Below are 22350 nucleotides of genomic sequence, written 5' to 3'. Positions count from 1 at the left end.
TAAGTCATGTTAAACCCATAAAAACGTCGAGCTCAAATATCTTTTCATTATTGTGCACTGTTCTCTTGTCGGCACACATTTTCTGTTTATTGAAGCCTTTTGTGAATAATTTTGATGATGTAAAAACTGGGAATTGGTCCCTATTGACAATACTCTTATTTTTTGCATTGCATATGTCATTTAGGAAAGGTAATTGGTCACTGAACTTTTTGCAACTATGTGTATTCCTAAATTTTGTGGCTTCAGTGCACGCAAATTTATATTGTTCAGTTTGCATGTTAAAAGCCTGCCAAGCACCCCAAGGCTGATTATGCTTGGTAAGAAGTCATTTATAAAATAGAGCTGATTAGACCATATTAAAATTCCTGTTTGGCACAGGAGCTTTTCGTGGACACAGGTATCCAGTCTCTGTTTTGTTAGCTCAAATTTCTGTAATTTCCTTTACAAACCAAGGTTGTTGGACATGTGTCTCAGTGAATCCAGCAAAGTAACAATATCAAATTTCACATTACATATTACTGATCAACATAGTAGTCTAGCTACACCAACAGCAGAAATACTGAAGTCAATACTGTAAAGTTTAACAGCAGCACAAACTATAAACTCCAAAATAACCATACGGTTGATTCATCTCCGGTAATTTAATTGGGCTGACTCTTTGTTAGGTGTGTTTAATGTTCAGAATAATTCCCAATTATGTCCAATTATAATATGTTAAAACGGACTTATGTACATAAGGCCATTAATAATTAACTGTACATGGCTATTTGCTTTATGACTATCTAGACAATGTGAAGAAGTGAAGTATTGAAATTATTTTATGTTGCATAATGACAATGACAATGTTGCCCCTATACATTTAAGGACAAAGTTCAATAACCACCACCTGCTGGATGGTGAGTGCAAAGGGGCGTGTAATTGTTGAGCTGGACAAAGAGAACATCTTTGCTGATGCAATGTCAGTCTTCTTTGGTTCATTCTATGTATTGAACCTGGAATACCAGGAGTCAGTGTGTGCAAAGTTTTTTGTAAGGATACACCCTGAAGAGGGAACAAAATGTACCTCCAAGGTTGGGACAAGCAGAAAGACTGGGACCACTGTGAAGCGAAAGGTTGTTCACATTAACCCTCATGTCACAACTTTCCCCGAGCGGCTTACTGAATTTGAGTGGAGAACTTCAAATTAGGTAACTGTTTTTGCCATTTTTAGTGAATTCCTTGTATAATTTAAGTGACCAATGTGTTGTTACCTGTGTCTCCACAGATGATCCATGGCCCATGCTTTCTGGACATTTACACAAGACGAACAACAATGAAGACAAGACAAATTACGACCTGTTAAACAGTAAATGACCGCCTGTTGGGACACGGTGTCCTCTAGCAGCCAGAGATGAATATTTTTGGTACTGATGATGCGTGATAACGGTAAGTTACTGGTTAATATATTGCAGTTTATTACCTTGCAGCGGGCTTAGAGTGACATACCGTGAATAAACGGTAGTATACCAATTTCTTAATCACAGTATGATGTTACTTTGACGTAATTTACGACATAACGACATAACGGTATCTCACTGGCGTCACTGTCGCCAGTGAGATACCGTAAAAAAGGCTACGGTGCGTTACCATAATTTGTCCAAGAGTATTATACCACACCAGCAAAAAACGGTATCATCCTGCAGAACAGTAAGCTACCGTAACACGGCGTCACAGTATGACGCTGGCAACAGTGACGCCAGTATGTTACCGTAAAGTGGCGATGAAAAGTCTAACAGTGCAGTACTTCAACTTTTGCTCAAGTATTTTTAACACTTGTATATATACTGAACACCTGGTCAGATGTGTTCTTTTGCCATCTCTGACCAGTCTGCTGTGGTGAAAAGAAAGCTGAACAAGGCTATCGATCAATATCTGTCACTGATTTACGTCTTATAGTAATAGGGTGAGGAGCCTCGTCATTTGGAAGGGACTCGGAGCAGAGTTGCAACTCCTACACATTAAAATAGCCTGTTGAATTGGTTCAAGCATATTTGGGTCCGTTCTGGACACCACATAGATGAGGTGCTTTGGGCATGAGGGGACACACAAGTACACACTGGAGAGATTATGTCTTTGGGCTGGCTTGGGAGTGTCTTGATGTCTCTGTTATGACTGCTATGTTTAAATTTAGTGAAAAAATAATATGAATAAAATCAGTGAGTGTACATTTACAAAGAGTGTATTTTTTTTAAATGATTAACAACTGTTTTTTTCTGCTTCCTCCCTCAGATTGCTGGTGGCCAGGTTGATGGCTGATGGAACCCCACTGGTGATTTATGCTGCAAGAGTCATCCAGCAATCCTACTGCAGAGCGAGATACTACAGATGCTTCAGGACAAGGAAAAGTTGGAGTTGTTGCTGATGGAGGATTCTGACACTTGCACCAAGAGGGCTGCTCTGCAGAGTCGCTTCAAGGTTTAGATGTGGAGGCTTTGCAGTTAGTGGTGATGGGAAGATGTATTATATGTACTATAAAATGGAGTCTTTTCATTCACATTCATTAAGATAATAAATCTGAGGCCATCAGTCCAAAATGTTACATATCTGTTCTTTGCTTAAACAGGAAATAGACCTAATAATAGACCTATAAGAGCTCATAGGTGCTATATATAGGTTATAATATATAGGTTTATGCTTAGATTATTTCCTTGCAGGAACTTAAACTGAATCACATTTTGTTGAAACTGTTTAAACTACACATTATCTAAATGAGTTTAAATAAAGAGTCTTTTTTGTCTTAATTTACCAGTCCGTCTTAATTGTATCTGTAATATTACTTAATTGAACAATCTGACTTCTTTATTTATTTTTTGAAGAATTTTTTAAATGATCAGCTCATACTAAATTGCTCTACTTTCTTTTGGCTGAGATATAATGTTTATCTGTTCCAACTCCAAACAAAATTAAGTAAATCACTGACATTCTATTTATATTATTGTATCTGCTTTCATCTCTCATGCACTTGTTGAAATACTGGAAACTTTTTAACTATTCAAACACTTGTGCACTTTAGCTCCCCCTTGTGGTTTTACACAAATTTAAAATACAATATTATCAGGACCTTGGTCTTTCAAAGAAGGTTAACTTGGATTTTGGATTCTGTGAAACCATCACTTTGCATTGATTAGACTGTTTATGTGCCTACTATATGAGAAGCTCTAAAGAAAATATCAGTGCCGCATAGATGCAAAACTGTGGTTCGGGGAAATTTAGCAGCTATTATTATATGTTAGTTTAAGCTAAACTCCTGAGAGTGTGTATTCACGTAGTACCAGATACTGATCCTAAAAAAATTGTGGTTTTTTAGGTTTGTTTATTTGCCATTTTTAAGTGATGACAGTAGGGGCAAGAAATTATCTGTATTGTTTTTTTCTCTACTAAGAAGCACATCTCTGCACTGAAATGTTTTGTCTGTGTCAAATCTGAAGTGGTGTTTGCCCCGCATCAGGCTGGTCACACACACACACACACACACACACACACACACCCTCCGGCGACCCTGATAATGATAAGCAGAAGAGGATGGATGGATATGAAATGTCCACTGTGTGTTTAAATCAAGTGTAAAAAAAACAAACAAAAAAACAAAACACGTACATATCATGCGTGCACATTACTATGTCCTGCTTCGTGTGGACACTGTGATATGCAGTTTCCTGATGTCCCAAATCACATTTCCCACACAGCTGCTGCAAAAACCAAAGATGTTGTCCCTTTTCAGCTTTAGAAAGTACAACCAATGAGTGATGTATTGATTTGATGCAGTTCAAGTATTTATTTGAAAATCACCACAGCCATTTAACTTTAAATAGTAGCCTTTGTCAGTCAATTATCAATTATCATTTCATGATTGATCAATGATTGATCTGTTATAAATAATACAAAAGATGGATATGACATCATTCACTGTTTTGTGATTTCCCATTTTGACCCCTCAAGCTGAGCATCATGTCTGCTGACATCAGTTACATAGTTTCAACACCATGGGCATGGGCTTTCTTGTTTCCCTCTACGGAGGACTATAATACAGAAACGGAACATTGTGCCAAAGTAAATACCTCTGAAAATGATTAAGGTATCAAACTCATCAGCAAAGCATTTACTGAAGTTAGAAATCATGAGCTTCACGGTACTTCTCTCATAGATTTACACACACGCATACATACATCGAGAGAAAAACATGCTCAGGATAAGACTTAAGAATAAATATTTTTCCTCTTCCGTGGACAGGATGCTGGATGACCCAAATCACTGTGGTTTAGCAACAGGAACTTTGTGTTTTGCCCAGCTTAAGGCTATCTCCCGTGATCTTGCAAGAAGTAGGGTAAAGTAACAGGAGAAATGAAAGAAATGAAACCTAACCGAACTCACTTAATTGCTGATTTAGGAAAAAATAATTAAAGTGAAGAATTGTAATGCCGCTAGGATAGGCTCCAAACCCCCTTATGCAGAAACCTGAAAAGGATAAGTGGAAGAGGATGGATGGACTCTATGTGCACACTGCACAGTCAAATAACCGCGAGTTAAAGAAAGTATCACTTTAAGAAGAAGCTGCCTCCTCTCTGTATGTTGGAATAAACAATGCGACAACAGGTGCGAAGAAACGAAACTTATAGCAAACTCTTTTCCGGGCTTTTCCGGGTTAAACCAACAATTTTGATAGAGCAGGTTACAGTTCACACTGTCATTTTTACCTTTTCTACAAAATCATTTTTCAGGAGACAAACATTAGCTACCATGAACTCTTTGAACCAGCAGTATGAGGAAAAGGTCCGTCCCTGCATTGACCTCATTGATAAACTCCGCTCTCTTGGTGTAGAGAAGGACCTGGCGCTGCCTGCTATCGCCGTGATAGGGGACCAAAGCTCGGGGAAGAGCTCTGTGTTGGAGGCGCTGTCCGGGGTGGCACTGCCGAGAGGAGTTGGTAAGAAGACACTTATTTCCAGCTGAGCAAACTCACTGTTCATTAGAATCGTGAGTCCAGTATATAAGTAATCCTTTCATACCTTACTTAAATAATATACCAAGGGCGTAGATTTGGCATGGACGGAAGGGACATGTCCCCACCAATATCCAGCGATTATTGAATTGTCCCCACCAATAATTTGTTCTCTTCGAGTAAAGAAAAACAAAACCGAGAGAAATAATTAAAAAAAAAAAACGATCTGTCAACGTCTCATTCACCCAGCGGTGCAGAAAGTGTTAAATTACGTTCTCTGCTGGAATCCTACGTCATGTGACAAATATGGCCAATGTGACTGGCTGTGCCTTTCACGGAGCTCTGTTTAGTTTTAGCAGCGGCAATCCTGCGCTGCGAGGAGGAGAGGAGGATGGCAGCAAAAAAGAACCTGGATATAAGAAAGTATTTTTCAAAGAAACCTGTAAGTCACTTAAAGTCAAGTTCACTCATAAAATCTGCTGTCCATCATAATAACGTTACAGGCTGTGCAAGGCAATACATGCCAACCCTCCCGTTTTTTCTCGGACAATCCCGAATTTCAGTGTCCCTCTTATTACTCTTTCTGGGTTGCAAAATAAACTTTTTTTTAAAAAAATTGCAGGCGAGAATGTAGCTGTGCAAACTTCAAATATCTGAACCGGGGAGAACAGCAAACTCCCAGCACATCGTTTTAGGCTTTGGCCCACATCAGTCTAAAATTGTATGTAACCATGAATAACGTGTTGCCATGTCCACCAGGAGAGACTGGACAGTATAGATGTAAAACAAATAATCTCAAATTATCTCAGTTAACGAGAGGAGCAGGCATGTGTTTGGCTCCTTCACATAGTAGACATTGAGTTGTTGTGTGGGGCACCAGTAGTCCATGTCTGTTGCTGTAACAGTAGTTCATGTTTAGAGTAAAACATCCCAGCTCACTGACTTGATCGGAACAATAGTGCCTAAAATGTTGCATAATTTTGCTAAGAGATCTTTTACTTTGTGGTAATCTTAGATGAGTAGTTTTATGGACAAAAACCACCAGGTCATTCAGTGTTCCCTTAGTGCTAATGTATAAGAGATGTTGGTGTAGTATAACTGAAGTGATGTTGTTAAGTCCTTAAAGTCATATTCTTTCATGACTTAATTGAAGCTATTTTTATTTTTGTATGATATCTGATTTATAGGGAATATGGTTGAAGTAAACTAAAGTATAAAATACTTAGTCAGTCATTTGTTTAATAGTAACTTAACATTATATAATTCACATATAAAACTATGAATTATAATTTTAAATGGTTTAAAAGCATGTAGAATAGCATATGTTGGCAAGTATATTTCTCCTTTTTTTATCAAGAAGCAAAGACAAAAAGGAAAAAAAGAAACAGGGCAGGGTTCGGTGGCTGAATCATCCGTCCCCACCAATGCCAAAACCAAATCTACGCCCTTGTATATACACTACCGGTCAAATGTTTTAGAACACCCTAATTTTTCCAGTTATTATTTGTAATACAAGTCGTTCAAGTCCAATGAATAGTTTGAAATGGCACAAACGTTAGAAAGGCCAGAGGTTAAAAAAGTTAATGTTACCCAAAAATGAAAAAAAAAAGTACATTTTAGAATTATATGTTACTCTGCCGAAATGGTGGGCCAACTCATCTCCCGTGCAACATATTTATTGGCCTTACCAAAAGAAAGTGTCTTTGAGTATAAAATAAAATGGGGGGCGGCTATTTTCATGTCTTTATCTTTATCATAGTGCCACATATACAAAAAGGCCTTTTTCAGGGAACACAAAATGGGTTAACAATTTAAAGATGTTCTGCAGCAATGGAAGTAGATCAAGTCTTGAAAGCTGGTGCTACTAATTCCTACAGGTGTTCCATCTTTTCTGGATTACTTACAATCCCCTCTGTCTGCATAAGGGCAGTGTTGGAACACACTGTGGTACCATACTGTTATAGGCCGTCTCGGGGTGGCCAGACCATAAGGGTGATCCATCCCCGTCCGACCCCAAGCAGCACATCACACAATTAGTAGAATAGAATAGAATAGAATAGAATTCAACTTTATTGTCATTGCACATGCACAGGTACAGGGCAACGAAATGCAGTTTGCATCCATCCAGAAGTGCTTTAGTGATATAGATATATTACAATATATATTAGCAATAATATAGATATGTAAGTATGTTACAGAAATGGGTCTATTATGGTATGTTATAATGTACACAGTATGAAGTATGTTATGAATATTCTATAACTATAAGTATGTACAGGCTGTAGTGAGTACAAGCTATGTACAGGCTATGAACAGGATATAAATATGAAATAAAAAAAAATAAAAAAAAAAACTATACAGAAATCTGAGATATACAGTTATACAGAAATGTGAACTATGCAAGTTATAAACAGTTGTAGGATTAAAAATTATCATATGTACAGAATGATTATTTATACAGAGCTATACAGTAGTGCAGTTAAGATAAGTGAGATATGTGGACAATTTCTACAGAGGTATATAAAGTGCTAGTACAGTTTGATGGTGATTTATTTAGAATGAGTGGATTTAAAACAAAGGAAAGGAGCGGACTATAACTTTGGGGTGGACCTAACAAAAAAACAACAAACAAAAGGAGCCTATCTCAAGGATATATCAAACTTGCCTACTCAAAAGAATTAAACCAAACGACAGGAACTTACCTCTACAACTAACATGTCTGTGAAGGTTCTCAGTCATCCAGGTCATCGTAGTCAAAGGAGCTTGCAAAGAAAAGCGTCTGGACTTCTTTAAGTTACTTGAAGACGTTTCACCTCTCATCCGAGAGGCTTCTTCAGTTCTAAGGTCAAATGGTGGAGAGTCCCAGATATAACCCTAGTGGGAGTGTCCCCCCACAGAGGGACAAAAGGACCCCCTGATGATCCTCTAATCGCCTGAGCCAAGGTGTGGAACTGGGTGTGGGTCCCAATCAGCCAGAGTTTAAGGATAAAGGACACTCTTTCGAGGATGCCAATGTTCACATTTTGGACAGAGAGGACAGATGGTTTGAAAGAGGAGTGAAAGAAGCCATCTATGTCCACTGTGAGCGACCATCTTTGAACAGAGGCGGTGGTTTACGACACCAACTGTCTGCCATCTATAATCCAGTTTTGAGATCCCTTCCCAGACGCCTTAACGCCCACTCACACCCTGGGCCATCTGACCTCAGGAATTCGCATGATAAGGTGGGGCCAGGTTTCACAATGAACCCACCCGAAACTCTGGCTGATTGGGACCCACACCCAGTTCCACACCTTGGCTCAGGCGATTAGAGGATCATCAGGGGGTCCTTTTGTCCCTCTGTGGGGGGACACTCCCACTAGGGTTATAAGAGAGTGATATTATACCCCTTATGTCAAACTCAGTGATTTATGACCCCCTAGAGTGATTTATGGCCCTAGGAAGTAATAAAGTAATAAAGGAAGTAATAAAAATATGATATTCATAAAAATATGATATTCATAAAAATATGATATTCATAAAAATATGATATTCATAAAATATGATATTCATAAAAATATGCTAGTTCATAGCTCATTGCTTTTCCCCCTAACCCTAACTAATTGATTATTTAAGTTTCTTATATATCAAATAGCATTCTTTTATTTTTTTTAATCCAATAAAAAAAAAAGGTTTTAATTTTTTATGCTTAAAAAACGCCATCTGGTGGTGGCTCAGCGTGTGTGCGAGGGCGCGTGCCCGAGGCTGTGTGTCAGGGCGCACGTGCGCGCGCCTGTGTCCCGGACTTTGTGTTTTTTCGAGCTCAGTGCTTATGTGTGAAAACCTGTTAATACATAGTAAAAAGTGAAAATGTTTAGTTAAAACTTGTGCTTTGTAACGTTCAGTATGGCCAGAACTACAGGCTGCATGCCTTGGGGGAAAACTTTATTTCAATTTATATGCATTTGTTTAATCCGAACAAGGCGATTTTGAATTAAACTCAGAATCGTTAAAAAAACTAAAAAGTCTCGCGATCCCCCAAAAACGCACCCCTGCTCCCAACATAAAAACTCTTTTTTTCTCCAAAAAACCCCCGCTAGGGTTCCCCTCTAGTCCCAAATTCCTTATATTCGAAAACAGGGGAAAAATCCTGGAAAAATCCTTAGTCTTTTGTCCCTCCACGGATCCTACCCCATCCCGCACCCCCGCTCCCAACATAAAAAACTCTTTTTCTCCAAAAACCCCCGATAGGCTACCCCTCTATTCCCAAAAAACCTTCCTTATGTTCGAAAACAGGGGAAAAATCCTGAAGCAAAAACTCCTTAAAAAAATCCTCTGCGTTTTCTCCAAAAACACCTCAAAAAAACCCTTCGTCCTTTGTCTCAAATTCACCCTGATCCTTAGACTAAATAACCAGGGGAAAACTCCTGAAAACCCTGCTACCCCTTTTATTCCCAAAAACCTTATATTTCGGAAACAGGGGAAAAATCCTGCTTAGTCTCTTTTCTTCAAAACGATCCCTCTTACCAGCTAAGTTCTCCCTTTCCTCTTAATCGATCCGCTACCAGAGCACAATTTTTCCCTGCCTGTTCTCTCCTCGCTCAAATGGCGAATACTGCTTACCTAGTTTGAAAATTTCCGCCAGAGACCAACTCCGCCTAACTTAGCCCCGCTGCCAATCACAGAACAATGGGGCGGCTCCCTTCGCACCCCGGTTAGCCAATCGGCTCCAGGTCTGATTTACCTTCTCAGCGATAGGTTTATTCTCTTACTGGCATTCAGGATAAATAATCTAACATTTCACCTTAAATTTAACTGTTTTTTTCTCTCAGAAAAAACAAACAAGCTTTTCGTTCACAAAAAACAACCAAGTTTTCTCTCTTTTTCGCAAAGAATCATGGCCGCCAGACCTACCAACCTCAATGTGGTCTCTCAAACTCCCGTCACCAGCTACAGATCCTCTGCCACGCCAGAACTCACCCGAATGCACCTTTGCAGAGTGCAGCCCACAGCAGATGCCAGCCGTTTGGAGGAGAGATTCGGGCTCAACAATGGCGGGTTTTGGGGCTATGCCTTCAGCCTTCCAGAGGGTGAAATATTTTTCTATCAACTCAAAGCGGGTGAAAGTTTTGGTCCACTCACACCGCGGATCGCTTTTACTTGTTCTGACTGGGCTGTTCTCACTCTCATCACGACCCCGGAAATACAGAGAAGCGTGCGGGAAACGAGCTCGCAGCAACCGCGAACCAGAGACCAGCAAACACAGACCCATCGAGTGTTCAGTGAGGCCTGCTCATTCCCGCCATTCACCCAGGAGCCCAGCAGGCATCGGACTGCGAATATTGTCGCGAAAACGGTTACATTTACCCAATGGGAGACAAAGAGCACCCCATTTTGCAAGTGGATATGTAGAGCCAGTCGCCAAACATGCGATCGAGCCTACAAAGATGATTTTGTGCTGGACCTCACAAACACCAACTCCGGTGTTTTCAGCACATTGCTGAGAATTCCGACTCAGGACTGGCTGAAGATGGTGGCTGAGAAGAATACCAGAATATTAGAGCTGTTTAAGCTGAGTAAAACAACAACTCAGTTGGTGTTAGTTGGAAAAAACCAGCCACGCTCTACATAGCCCCCGCCCCTCATCCGGTCCCCCTTACCCCGCCTCCTCCTCACCCTATCCTTTTAAAAACTGCAACCGCTCTCTCCTTCACATCGTGTTAAATCAAGCATGCCTCACCACAGCTTTGGAACCCTCAGCGGTCTATCTCCATCATCCCTCCGACCATCAGCTGCTTCTACACCGCCGCCCAGCCCTCCAATGGACCTGGCCACACCACCGCCCAGCCCTCCATTGGACCTGGCTACTCCACCAGCGAGTCTATCTCCATCATCCCTCCGACCATCAGCTGCCTCTACACCGCCGCCCAGCCCTCCAATGGACCTGGCCACACCACCGCCCAGCCCTCCATTGGACCTGGCTACTCCACCAGCGAGTCCGTTGATGGAGAGCCCGCATCAGGCCTCAGCATCGCCGGCCGCTATGTCTCCACCTCAGCCCTCCTCACCTCAAGGATGGAACTCGCCAAGCCACCCGCAACTCGGTTGGGAATCACCCGACCAGACCCCTTCAACCACCGCAGTCTCCGGTGCATCGCTGTGGGCCTTGGGCGACCCTGTGTGCCGGGCTCTTTTCCGAGAGCCTCAAGACAACGACCCCGCCCTCAGCGAATGCCACGGAGATCATACGGAGAACGATGAGGCCGGGACTCTACTCCCTACTGCTGTGTTTGAAATTATAAAATTAACTGTCAAGTACCTAGTTAACTCTTTGGTAAACAAACACAGGGAGGATGTCTGTCAAGGCTGCCAGATCTCACACCCTTCGCAAATTCGCCATTCCTGTATTTTCCCGCTGGAAAAATATTACTTTTTCAAGCACTATGATGAACTCTGTAGAAGATTATGGAATGGACATTTCACAAACACGTTGTTACAAATTTTGCGGTTAGAGGGTTTTTCACCGCCAGCGGCTCAAGTCAGAGGCGTGGCCCAAGCGTATCTCTTTGAACTCCGAGATGCCAGCGATTTAGAGAGTGCGCTGCAACAAATTGAGTCAAGCATTACCGAAATTACACGCACAATGATTGATAAGGTTCTATACGAGAATTACGCCCTCTGGCTCCCCTAGTTTTCGTTTTATTTTTTATTTATTTATTTTTTTCTTCATAACATGTTTTATTTTTCTTGTTTTCAGCTTTAATGTTTTCCTCTGTTAGTTTTCCTTACTTCCAGTTTTCTTGTTCATGTGTATTGTTTGTTCATTAAATAGTTTTGTGGAAAACCTTTACATCAAATAAAACTTTCTTGGAAAAACTTTACAAGAATCAAATGTAATTATTTCTCTTACTTGAATCAAAAGTGTATTGTTACATCAAATAAAACTAGCCGCTCATCATGAAATAAAACCATAGTTAAACATAACCTCAAAGATCACACATGGCAGAGCAGATTCTATTGAAACGTGCATATTATGACCCATCTCACCCTGGTAGTTTTTGCGGTGTGGAAAAACTGATTAAAAGCATACAGGATGAAACTGGTACAAGGATTAACGCGCAAACAGCCCAAAAATTCCTCTCTGGACAAGACGCTTACACCTTACATAGGGCTGCACGCCTGCGCTTTCCGAGAAACCGTGTGTTTGTCCCCAGACCTCTTAATCAATACCAAGCAGACCTTTGTGATATGAGGGCGTTATCCGAGCATAATGATGGCTATCAATATTTACTTACAGTTATAGATGTTTTCTCTAAAAAAGCCTATGCAAGAGTGTTGAAAAACAAAACAGGTGTTCAAGTCACTAAGGCTTTTGAGTCTGTCTTAAAAGATAGCCAAATCCCTCAAAAGCTACAAACAGATAGTGGTAAGGAATTTTTTAATTCTAGTTTTCAATCTTTAATGAAAAAGCACGGTATAAATCATTTTGCTACAGGGAGCGATCTAAAAGCCTCAGTCTGTGAAAGGTTTAATCGAACTCTTAAAAGTAAAATGTATAGATACTTCACTGCTCAAAATACACGTAGATATATCGATGTGTTACAAGATTTATTACACAGCTATAACACTAGCTATCATCGCTCCATTAAAATGGCCCCGAACCAAGTAAATCCAGACAACACAGAGTTAGTATTTCAAAACCTATATGGCACTTCTTCTCGCTCTAGAAAAAAGCCCATGAAATTTAAAAAGGGAGATCATGTTAGGCTCTCCAAAGTCAGAGGTGTGTTTGATAAGCGGTATGAGCAAACATTCACAAGCGAGGTGTTTACTATTGACCAATGCATACCTAGAGATCCTCCTGTTTATAAAATAAAAGATTATGATGGGGAAGAAATTATCGGTAGTTTTTACGAGCATGAGCTACAGAAAATCGCTCTTGTCAAGGATAAGCTCTATCACATAGACAAAATTCTCGCAAAACGTAAAGAGAGGGGAAAACTTTATTTACTGGTAAAATGGCGAAATTGGCCTGAAAAATTTAATAGCTGGGTTAAAGCCAGTGAGCTTAAAAACATTGCTTAACAAACGTGGGACCACACACGCATCTTGGTAACCTTGGTAACGGGTCAGCAATGACTGTCAGGTCGCAGGGTTTTTACGTCACGCTTCCATCAAACGCAAGTTTGAATGTATTTAAAAATAACACCAGCAGCTGCTTTCGTGTGGATCTCGCCAAGCATCTCGATCTCGATGGGGCATGGGAGGTGGCTCTCGCTGAAATTTCATATCCCTATACATGGCTTAATCTCCCGAATGATAAGGCTTATTTTGAATGGAGGAAAAAGGGTGATGCTGACCAGAGCTCTGATGACGTTGTTAAAACGAAAATACGCTCTGGCTTTTATGAGGATGCTAACACGTTGAGAACAGAGATTGAAGCCTGCCTTAGACGTATAGATTCTGATATTTATCTAAAATATCATCCCATTGTTAAAAAGTTTGAATTCACAGCTGGGGGCATATATCAGCTCAGGTTTTTTCCGCCTCTCGCATATATGCTTGGTCTCCCAGCAGGTGTCTGGCAACGATTCGAGCGTAAATTTGCCCCTTATCCTGCAGATATAAAGGCGGGGTGTTACCATTTATTCTGTTATTCTGATATAGCCGCCTTGCAGCTCGTGGGTGATAGCTACTCCCCCCTGCTGCGTACTGTCAAAATAGAGGGTAATTACGGAGATATTATCACACAGAGCTTTAACAAACCTGACTATATTTCTGTAGCGCGCAAACACATTGAAAATATCCATATTGAGATCAAAACCGATCAGAACGAGCCTGTAAACTTTACCTACGGTAAAACGATAGTAAAACTACACTTCCGACCTGTCAAGGATCTCGCATAACTCATAACAAAAAAGAAATGGATAATAATAGATTTATACGGTATTATGAAACCCAGGCTGGTAACGGTCTCCCCGGCTTTTCAGGTGCACCTGTTATTTACGGCCGCGGAATAGCATCTATTTTTTCTAAATTATTTAGATTTGTAACCCCGTTCATAAAGAGGGGTGTGAGCATTGCAAAACCTCACCTCAAATCTGCTGTCAAAGGCTTTGCTTCAGATATTGTCACATCCTCACTCTCAAATTTGACTCGTTCAAACACACAAGAACAGCAAGAGGGTTCGGGATTGAGCCTAATTTCACGCAGACCCTTGAAGCGGCCCCCTGGCCAAAGGTTAGGAGAGTTTAAAAAGCGGAGGAAAACGGTGAAAAAGAGACAGAGTGGGAAAACCATCAGACGGACAGCACGCAAGCCTAAGACTGATATATTCTAAAAACAAGAACAACTAAGAAGCAAACAGCAATGTCTTTACTTCATGAGAGATCAAGCGAATGCACCTTGAGCGAGTTGGATCTGTTTACAGCTCCACTGACCCAAATGTCAATTGAGGACAAATGTTATTCAGAAATTCTACCAGTAACAGCGCTCACAGATCGGGGCCCCCTGGAATTTTATGTGCCTGGAAATGGCTTACATTACTTAGATCTGAATGATACACTGCTGAGTTTAAGGCTGAAAATAACAAACCCTGATGGTAGTGATATTGAAGCAGACGCTAATGTTGGAATTATAAATTACCCTTTAAACACCATTTTCTCCCAATGTGACGTCACATTGGGTGACAGACTGATTTCACAAGCGAGTTCGACACATGCGTATAGAGCGATAATTGAAACATATTTAAATTACTCAGAGGAAAGTCTGAAAACTCAATTTAGTGCAGGTCTTTTTTACAAAGATACTGCTGGTTCACACGACTCCCATGTTGTGAATAACGGTCCGAATAGGGGCTTAGTCCGCAGGGCTGTTTACAGTGCACGCTCGCGAGAGTTCCATGTTATGGGCCCGCTACATTCAGACATATTTTTCTGCGAAAGACTCTTATTAAATAATGTGGATCTGCGGATTAAACTCACAAGAGCTAACGATGCTTTCACCCTAATGGCGCTTCAAAATGCCAATTACCATCTCAATATTGTCGGGGCCTCATTGTTCGTAAGAAAAGTCACGGTCTCCCCCGCTGTGCGCCTTGGCCATGCCTCCGCTCTGATGCGCGCAAACGCGCTTTACCCAATCTCCCGGATTAATGTAAAGACATTTTCAATACCTGAGAACTCGCGGATATCACATCATGAGAATCTGTTTCTAGGGTCACTTCCCCGTTACCTAGTGATAGGCATGGTTAACCATGAGGCTTTTACAGGTCGATATGATTTATGCCCTTTCAATTTCCAACACAACAATCTAGAGTTTTTGGCTTTGTGTCATGAGAGTAAGCAAATACCAGCCAAAGCGTTTCAACCTAATTTTGCTGACAATCAGTCCGTAAGAGAGTTTTACAGCCTGTACACTGCTACCGGGAGAAACCTGAAAGATCTGTCTTTGTGCATTGACAGACAGGAGTTTGAACAGGGATATACATTGTTTGTTTTCAATCTGAATCCTTCCGATGATACCCAAGCATTGTCACCTGTGATAAATGGCAACTTGAGACTTGAAATGCGCTTCAGAGTGCCGCTGCCTCACACTACTACACTGATCGTTTACGCATGTTATGATTCCATTCTCGAGATCAATTCCAAAAGACAAGTTTTGGTTGATTATTACTGAGGTTTTCACTTTTTGAATCATGAACAATCACCAATTGGACAGTATTATGAGACTCCTGGTGGGCGATAGTTTTTTTGGAGTATATGCAGAAGATGAATTATTAACATTACTCAAACGCTCGTTTAAACGCCCTACATATATGATCATAAATACAGATCCTAGGAACAAACCTGGAACTCACTGGCTAGCTATTTCTTTAGATCAAGATGGAGGTGCTAGTTTTTATGATTCGTTTGGATTCCCACCGGATTATCCTTTTTACCCCAAAAGCATTGTAACATTTTTGAAAAAGCATGCTAAACGAGTATCTTTTCATCAAAGACAGCTACAAGCCACGCTTTCCACCGTATGTGGCCAACACTGTATATTTTTCCTGGCTAACAAATCGCATGGAAAGAGTTATGAGGATATACTTGCTTTATATAGCTCTGACCAAATCAAAAATGATAGCATGGTTTCGTGTTTTGTAAAACGATTTATCAGATGTGTATTGATATGTAAGGCTAGCAATTTTAATCAAACTTCGTGTTCTCTGAAAGCTTTTAATGATTGTCATTTGTGCTAAAAACTATTTCAATAAAAACGTTTCTGGGGAATAAAAAAGTGGTGTATTGTGCTTTTTTTAATTTTGTTAAATAAAAAAACATGAGTGAGAATTAACTTTTTAAAAAATAATAATGGTTTATTTTCAAATACATCAGAAATTCACCCATTTGGGTGACAATACAAATTTCCTGCTTTTCTTGTTTTTTTTCTTAACAATAACATCATCCTCAGATGATGTCTGGTATTGTCCTGTTTGTCTTGAATCTTTTAACGCTGCTATTTCCCTTCTGGCCGACAAGTTTGTAATAGTGGATAGAGGTATTTTTAGATCCGCCAAGGTTCGTGCGAGCAAGCTCCAGCCTGTTGGTTTCACACTTGCACGGGAGCTTGCTAAAAATTTCATCAAGTCCAACATATGACTTCCTGGTATGGGGTTTTGTCTATGCATCAATTCGCCTTCGTCACTCCATCCGATGTTACCTTTTGATGCTAATATTCTACGCATTAGATATTCAGTGTTTCTCTTTGAACGTGGATTTATATGGGTTAAAACATCGTGTAAAACCTTATTCACACCTCCCATGTTCCCCCCCTCTTCGCTTTGTCCCTGCTGATAATCATCAGGTCTCTCACTCTGGCTTCCTTGACGCTCTGCGGGGAGTCTTAGGGTAATCTCTCTGCTTTCATCTGACTTCTGTCTCTCAAGTACTAGGTATTTTTGTAAAAGCACGTTATACCTTTTAATTTTCTCATCGGGGGTTAGACCTTGAGTCTCCAATACACGTCTCATTTGACTATCCAGATCATCCTCAGCCTTGTCTCTGATGCTTACTCGAGAAGCATTTGAATGTGTCTCATTTAAGCGTTTGATCTGCTCAGGCGAGATCAGATACATTTTCTGCATTTTTTATTTGCGAATGGCTCCTATAGCTAAATCTGCTACCATGGGTAACACCGTTGTGAGGAGAGGCAGGAGGAAACCACCTTTTTGAGTGATTAGCTTTCTCTTCTTGCTAACACGCTCCCTTCTGTTGGCCATCTGTCTGATTTTCTCTCTGTGCCGTTTCAACTTCTTATGCTGGCATTGTGTGACTGGAATATTTCCTTTTAAAAGGTTCATACAGATCTCACAAACAGACTGAATAAAATCGGGTGAGCATTCTTGCAAAATAACCTTACGAATTTTAGGGGAGCTTGTGGTTAGTGTTTTCAGCAAAGCAAAGTTTCTTCTCAATCTTGCAGACATTGTTTCTCTTATTTTTTCCTGGGTAGGAAAACACACAGCTGTTCTGAGGGTAGTATCCCTGTTCTCAGTCTTAGTTGCTCTGGACAGGTGGGGGTTAAATCTAACAATAAATATCCGTGTGGCTCTCTCGTTGCTTCTTCAAAACTTTCCAAAAAGTATTGCACACGGCCTGGGCAAATTTGTCTAGCAAGTGTATTAACTTGTAATTTATCACGAGGGTTTTTAAATAACACCATATAAGTACTATTCAGACTGATCGTCCTGCTGTGTTTACCTTGTAAGAACACGTTCTGGGTCAACATCATGACACTCATATTTTTATGGTGTCTGTATTGAGTGAAAATCCGGACCACTTCTGGATGATTAGCTGCTTGAAAAATAACATCGTCCAGTACAATGAGATGACTTTGTTGTGAGGGAAACAGGCTCTCATCTTCAAAAGATTCAGGGAGACCTTCAATGAATTTAATGTTTTTATTTTTCTCCTGAAGCTCAGAATACAGAGGTTGAAAAGATGTATAAACCCACACAACATTGTCAATATGCTTGTTCAAAACATGTACACAGTTTTCCAATACAGATTTCACAAAAAAGGTCTTTCCAGAGCCACTTGGCCCGACAACCATACAGGAAAATGGCACATGAAGTCTGGGATCAAACTCAATTAAAGCAGGCTGAAACATTTTAAAAACAAAACAAAAACAAAAACAAAAAAGAAAAATAATCAATAACCAAAGGGTAAAGTCAGACCCCCTGGCAGCAATCTGCGCTTGTCATAAACAACTCGGAATTTTTTAGGAAATGATGAATTTTGTAGTGAAAATGCTGCTTTATTACGTACGATACTGTGCTGAGGGGCCTCAAGTGTAGACCCCCCTTCACAGTTATCAATGTAATTGTCAACAAGAATCTTTACAGATTCAAAGTTGACCTTCTCGCAGACATCATGTGTTTGTGTGATTCCTTTTGCTTTCAAAACTACTTTGCCTTTTCTGGTCATGTAACCATAACTTTTTGGTCCAGCTGCAACAAACTCTGTAATGAAATCATCCTGGTCTAACTCATTTGTTAGATCACCTAAATACCTGCCTAATTCTAGTTGCGATTGGTTTTCTTTTGTGAGATAAACAACACTATCAGTATCGTAGTAAATAGCTCTTTCTTGTAGCTGATCCAAGTAACTATAGAGTTTGATACGCCCATATGAAGTAGTGAAGGCCGCAATGAAGATGTTATCTGTCGAGTTTGGGAGTGGAGTGCAGAGATCACCGTAACACCATTGAATAAGAGCCACATCATCGCTGACAAAAGAGAAATAGCTCACTTTGTATTTTGGAGAGAACATGAGGTTAAAGAATTCCTCGGGGTCACTCACCAGTTTGCTTTGTGTGAGATTATTTCTCTGGCCAAATTTTCCCCAAAAAGAGTTTAAACACAGTTTGGCCATTTGTCTTTTAGCAGGGTTAAGTTTTATGTTTTCATGGTTTAAAGTGATGCCTTGCTTAGCCTGGTACTCTTTAATGTAAACCTGTTTAGCCTCCTCAGTTACAGCATCTGATGGGTAGCCTGAAGCTTCTTGTTTTTTGCGAAGAAAATGATGTACATACTCTGTGAATATTGTGTTACTCTGTTTCTCAAAGTGCCATACCTCAGTGATTCTACTTATTTTATAGCCCTTTTCTAATGCGAGGTTAAATTCGGGAGTGGTCCAAACCCCTCTGAGTGCTCTCTCATGGTTGCTATGGTTACAAGAACCCTGTTGATTGTTTATTTCGGCACAAGTGCGACAGAGAGTAAAGAGAAGCTTTCCTGACTTTGTTTTATAAGGCAAAACGGGAAAATAGAGCCCTCTGGGTGGGTAAACAACCGCTTTGATAAACCCAAAATAGTTTTTAGGGTCCTGAAAATCTCGAAAGATTATTTTAGGATGACCTAAGGGGTAACTACAGGTGCTGTTTACAAATGGGTAAAGAGATGTGACGTCAACATAATTAATTTTTTCACCGGTTCCAGCGCTACAACGGAGTTGTGCTGGGCTTGTACGGCCTCCAAAGAGGGCGTGGCGAGGGTTCAGAGGTTCTGGTGGATCATAACGTTTCAGAAAGCTGATTACACTGTCATCACTACGTTTTAACTCGGTCCACTCATGCTCCCGAATTGTCACAAGACACACATTATGCTCAGCTCTCAATCTAGCGAGCCTGTCTTGAGTGGCGCTGTTTATGTCTGCAAAGGAGGAACCTAGCAGGGGATTAATATCGGTTTGATTCGAAAAACACTTAACACATCCATGGAAGTAGCAGCCTAAAAATTCCCATGCGTATGTTTTACCATTATTTTCGGAATATCCATCTACATAATAGCTACCGAGCTGTTTTTCTCCTTGATTGAGCGCATGCCTGATAAAAACACCTTGCGTGTATGAGAGATATTCGAGCCATTGAATTGAGGATGAGGAAAATGATTTGACCTGATTACTGTAATTTAGAGGGCACGGTAATGCTAAAGAATTTGCTGGCATGAAGTTTGTTAAATAAGTTTTAAGACAAGCGCTTGCAAGAGTGTTGCGGCTGAAAGGGTCTACTCCTGTCTCTTCAATAAACCCGTTCCTAAACAATGCGCAACCCTGAGCTAGAATTTCAACATCGTTTTCACAGTATAAAAGTGCCTCTTTCATGAAATTGAAGGTACCGGAGCTGACTGAATCATACCACTCATAAAATTGCTGTCTGCCATTGCTTGTCATACGTTCCAGGCTGTAAGCGGAGGGGGGAGGGTAAGGGCCTGAATAAGCAAGGTTTTGTTTCGAACTGAAACAATGGGGGAAAAAACCTTTAATGCTGTCTGGAAACCCCATGGCGTTAGGTATAGCGGAGAGCGGCATGGGGAGGAAGCAGGATGAGTCAATATAACGATGATTAAAGTCTGGGTCGGTAAAACTTATCACTTTGGAGCCTTGCATGATCAAGTTTGGTTTTAAACCCTGCTTAACCATAACCCTGAGAATAATGTATGCGTCAAACCCCTTAGCATTATGAGCGATAAAGATAGAACCCTTAAAGAGGGGGCGTCTAAAATGAGCGAGAAACTTTTCAGCACAATCCTCACCCTGACAGCTCCAAGATTTACCATCTGATGTTTTTGTACACACCAGAAAAGGAGCGTGTTCGCCGTGATCGTTTACAAACGTTTCAAAATCATAAAAAATCAACTTGTTGTTATGTTCTGTTTCGCGTTCTAAAACCTGCATGTAGCACTCATGTGTTTGATGATCACTAGAGATTTCCTGGCGACAGATTGGGCATTTGCGCTTTTGGCATTTGTGAGCTTTTTCATGTGATGCTAAACAATACAGCCTCGAACACTTGACACATTTTTTATACAGGTCGCAGTTACTGGCGGACCTTTCACGCCTCTCAACGATTTTTTTATGGCTCTCAAAACAATAAGGAGATCTACAGGTGCGATTACAATCGGTACATAAGATAGGAGAGAGTAAATACTCATTGCAGTTAGGCTGCATACATACTGAGCAGCGAGCAGGGCAGAAATGGGATAACACATGGTTAAACCCTGTGTAACAGTTATTACACAGAAAGTTTGTGCCCAAAAAGCCTTTTAAATTTTTAATAGCGTAGTAATGATTGTCAAATAAAAATAAGCACCGGGTTTTTTCTGTATTTGGTGTACTAGTTTGAAATTTACAAAGGCTACGATCATACTCGTTACGATAAAATACTACAATCTTACAATTGAGCAGGTTTTCAAATGTAATGATTTGATCAAAGCCCACAGGCGTTTGATCGTTTAGCCCAGCTTTTTCTTGAATTTCTCTAGCGAACGCTTCAGCCTGCCGGTCATTAAAATCTGGGTACAGAAGGTGCGCTAGACTTATTGCAAAACATAACTTGTTCGCTGGGTTATGCACCACGTATAAAAAACGTCTTTTCTTTTTCACAATTTCGCTGTTGAGTATGTGTTTAAGCATTCTCTTACCACTACCGGCTGGTGGTCTAACAATCTGAGCTACGAGCTCAAGTGAGCCATCACACATCACTGCCCAATTGGACTGTACCGCTCTCAAGAATAAGTTTTCAAATTCACTCAAATTACGATTGTCCTGTAAAATCACTGAAACATTACTTTGTAACTGGGGCCCTCTCAATTCTATCTGTAATAGATCACCTGGGCGTGCGTGGGCGGAGACACTGTTTGATATTTCACGTGCACTTGCCATTACGCCTTGATAATAATGTGCATAATCAGGGATATCGTTTGGAGGAGGGAAATTCAAAATTTGTCTAATTTCAACGTTATTAAATTTATTTCTAACAACTAAAGAGGGTTCTGGTGAATTACCAGAGCAAGTATTCTCAGGATTACCCCCTTGCTGAAAGGGCTGATGATTGCTTACAGGGTTGAGCGGGTCATTCGCACAGATGTCTGGGGAACAGACTAGCGAATGCTGGCTTTGATCATCAGCGAAACGATTTTGATTTAACCTGTTTATTTGGCTCAATAACTCTGGCGGTATTTGAACCTCATTGTGTGTTTGGGCCAAAGCTTCTAAAGCTCTATTAATGGCTAAAAACGGATCAGAAGAGGAGATGTTTTGTGTCAGACTCATTTGAGAATGAGCCGCGTCTGCCTCTGTTTGAATTTCATCTTGATCCACTCCCAAACTGAGGGAATTATTTTGAAAGGCACTTTCACTAGGCGCTAATCGGGCAAGAGCTAAATTTAGCAATTCTAGAGGGTCATTATTATTGATCACCTCAGGTTGCTCACTCTCTTGTGAATGTGTATTCTGAGAATGGTATGTATTTTCATTTAATCTAGCTAACGCTGTTTCTATAGCAAGAAATGGGTCTGTAATGTCTTGTTCCTGGTTATCCATTTTTTATTGTTTTTAACAATTATATAT

General features: G+C 40.4%; 1 protein-coding gene and 1 long non-coding RNA gene across 2 annotated transcripts in view; both read left to right on the top strand.

Moving 5' to 3' along the window:
* The first annotated feature begins 1059 nt into the window (after nt 1-1059).
* LOC118453761 (uncharacterized) lies at nt 1060-2367 on the top strand. The gene is made up of 3 exons (XR_004843442.2): nt 1060-1187; nt 1265-1425; nt 2269-2367. It is a non-coding gene; the product is annotated as an uncharacterized LOC118453761 (long non-coding RNA).
* Nucleotides 2368-4620: 2253 nt separating this feature from the next.
* LOC102794957 (interferon-induced GTP-binding protein Mx-like) overlaps nt 4621-22350 on the top strand; it is a 29456-nt gene continuing 11726 nt past the window's right edge. Inside the window, exon 1 of the mRNA XM_087840608.1 lies at nt 4621-4963. Within this exon, the coding sequence (XP_087696734.1) occupies nt 4621-4963 (343 nt within the window). The remainder of the gene's footprint in view (nt 4964-22350) is intronic.

The sequence above is a fragment of the Neolamprologus brichardi genome, chromosome 5, assembly GCF_056152115.1.
Source record: "Neolamprologus brichardi isolate AB-2024 chromosome 5, ASM5615211v1, whole genome shotgun sequence".
Taxonomy (NCBI): Eukaryota; Metazoa; Chordata; class Actinopteri; order Cichliformes; family Cichlidae; genus Neolamprologus; species Neolamprologus brichardi.
This window is presented reverse-complemented; position numbering and strand designations above follow the sequence as displayed.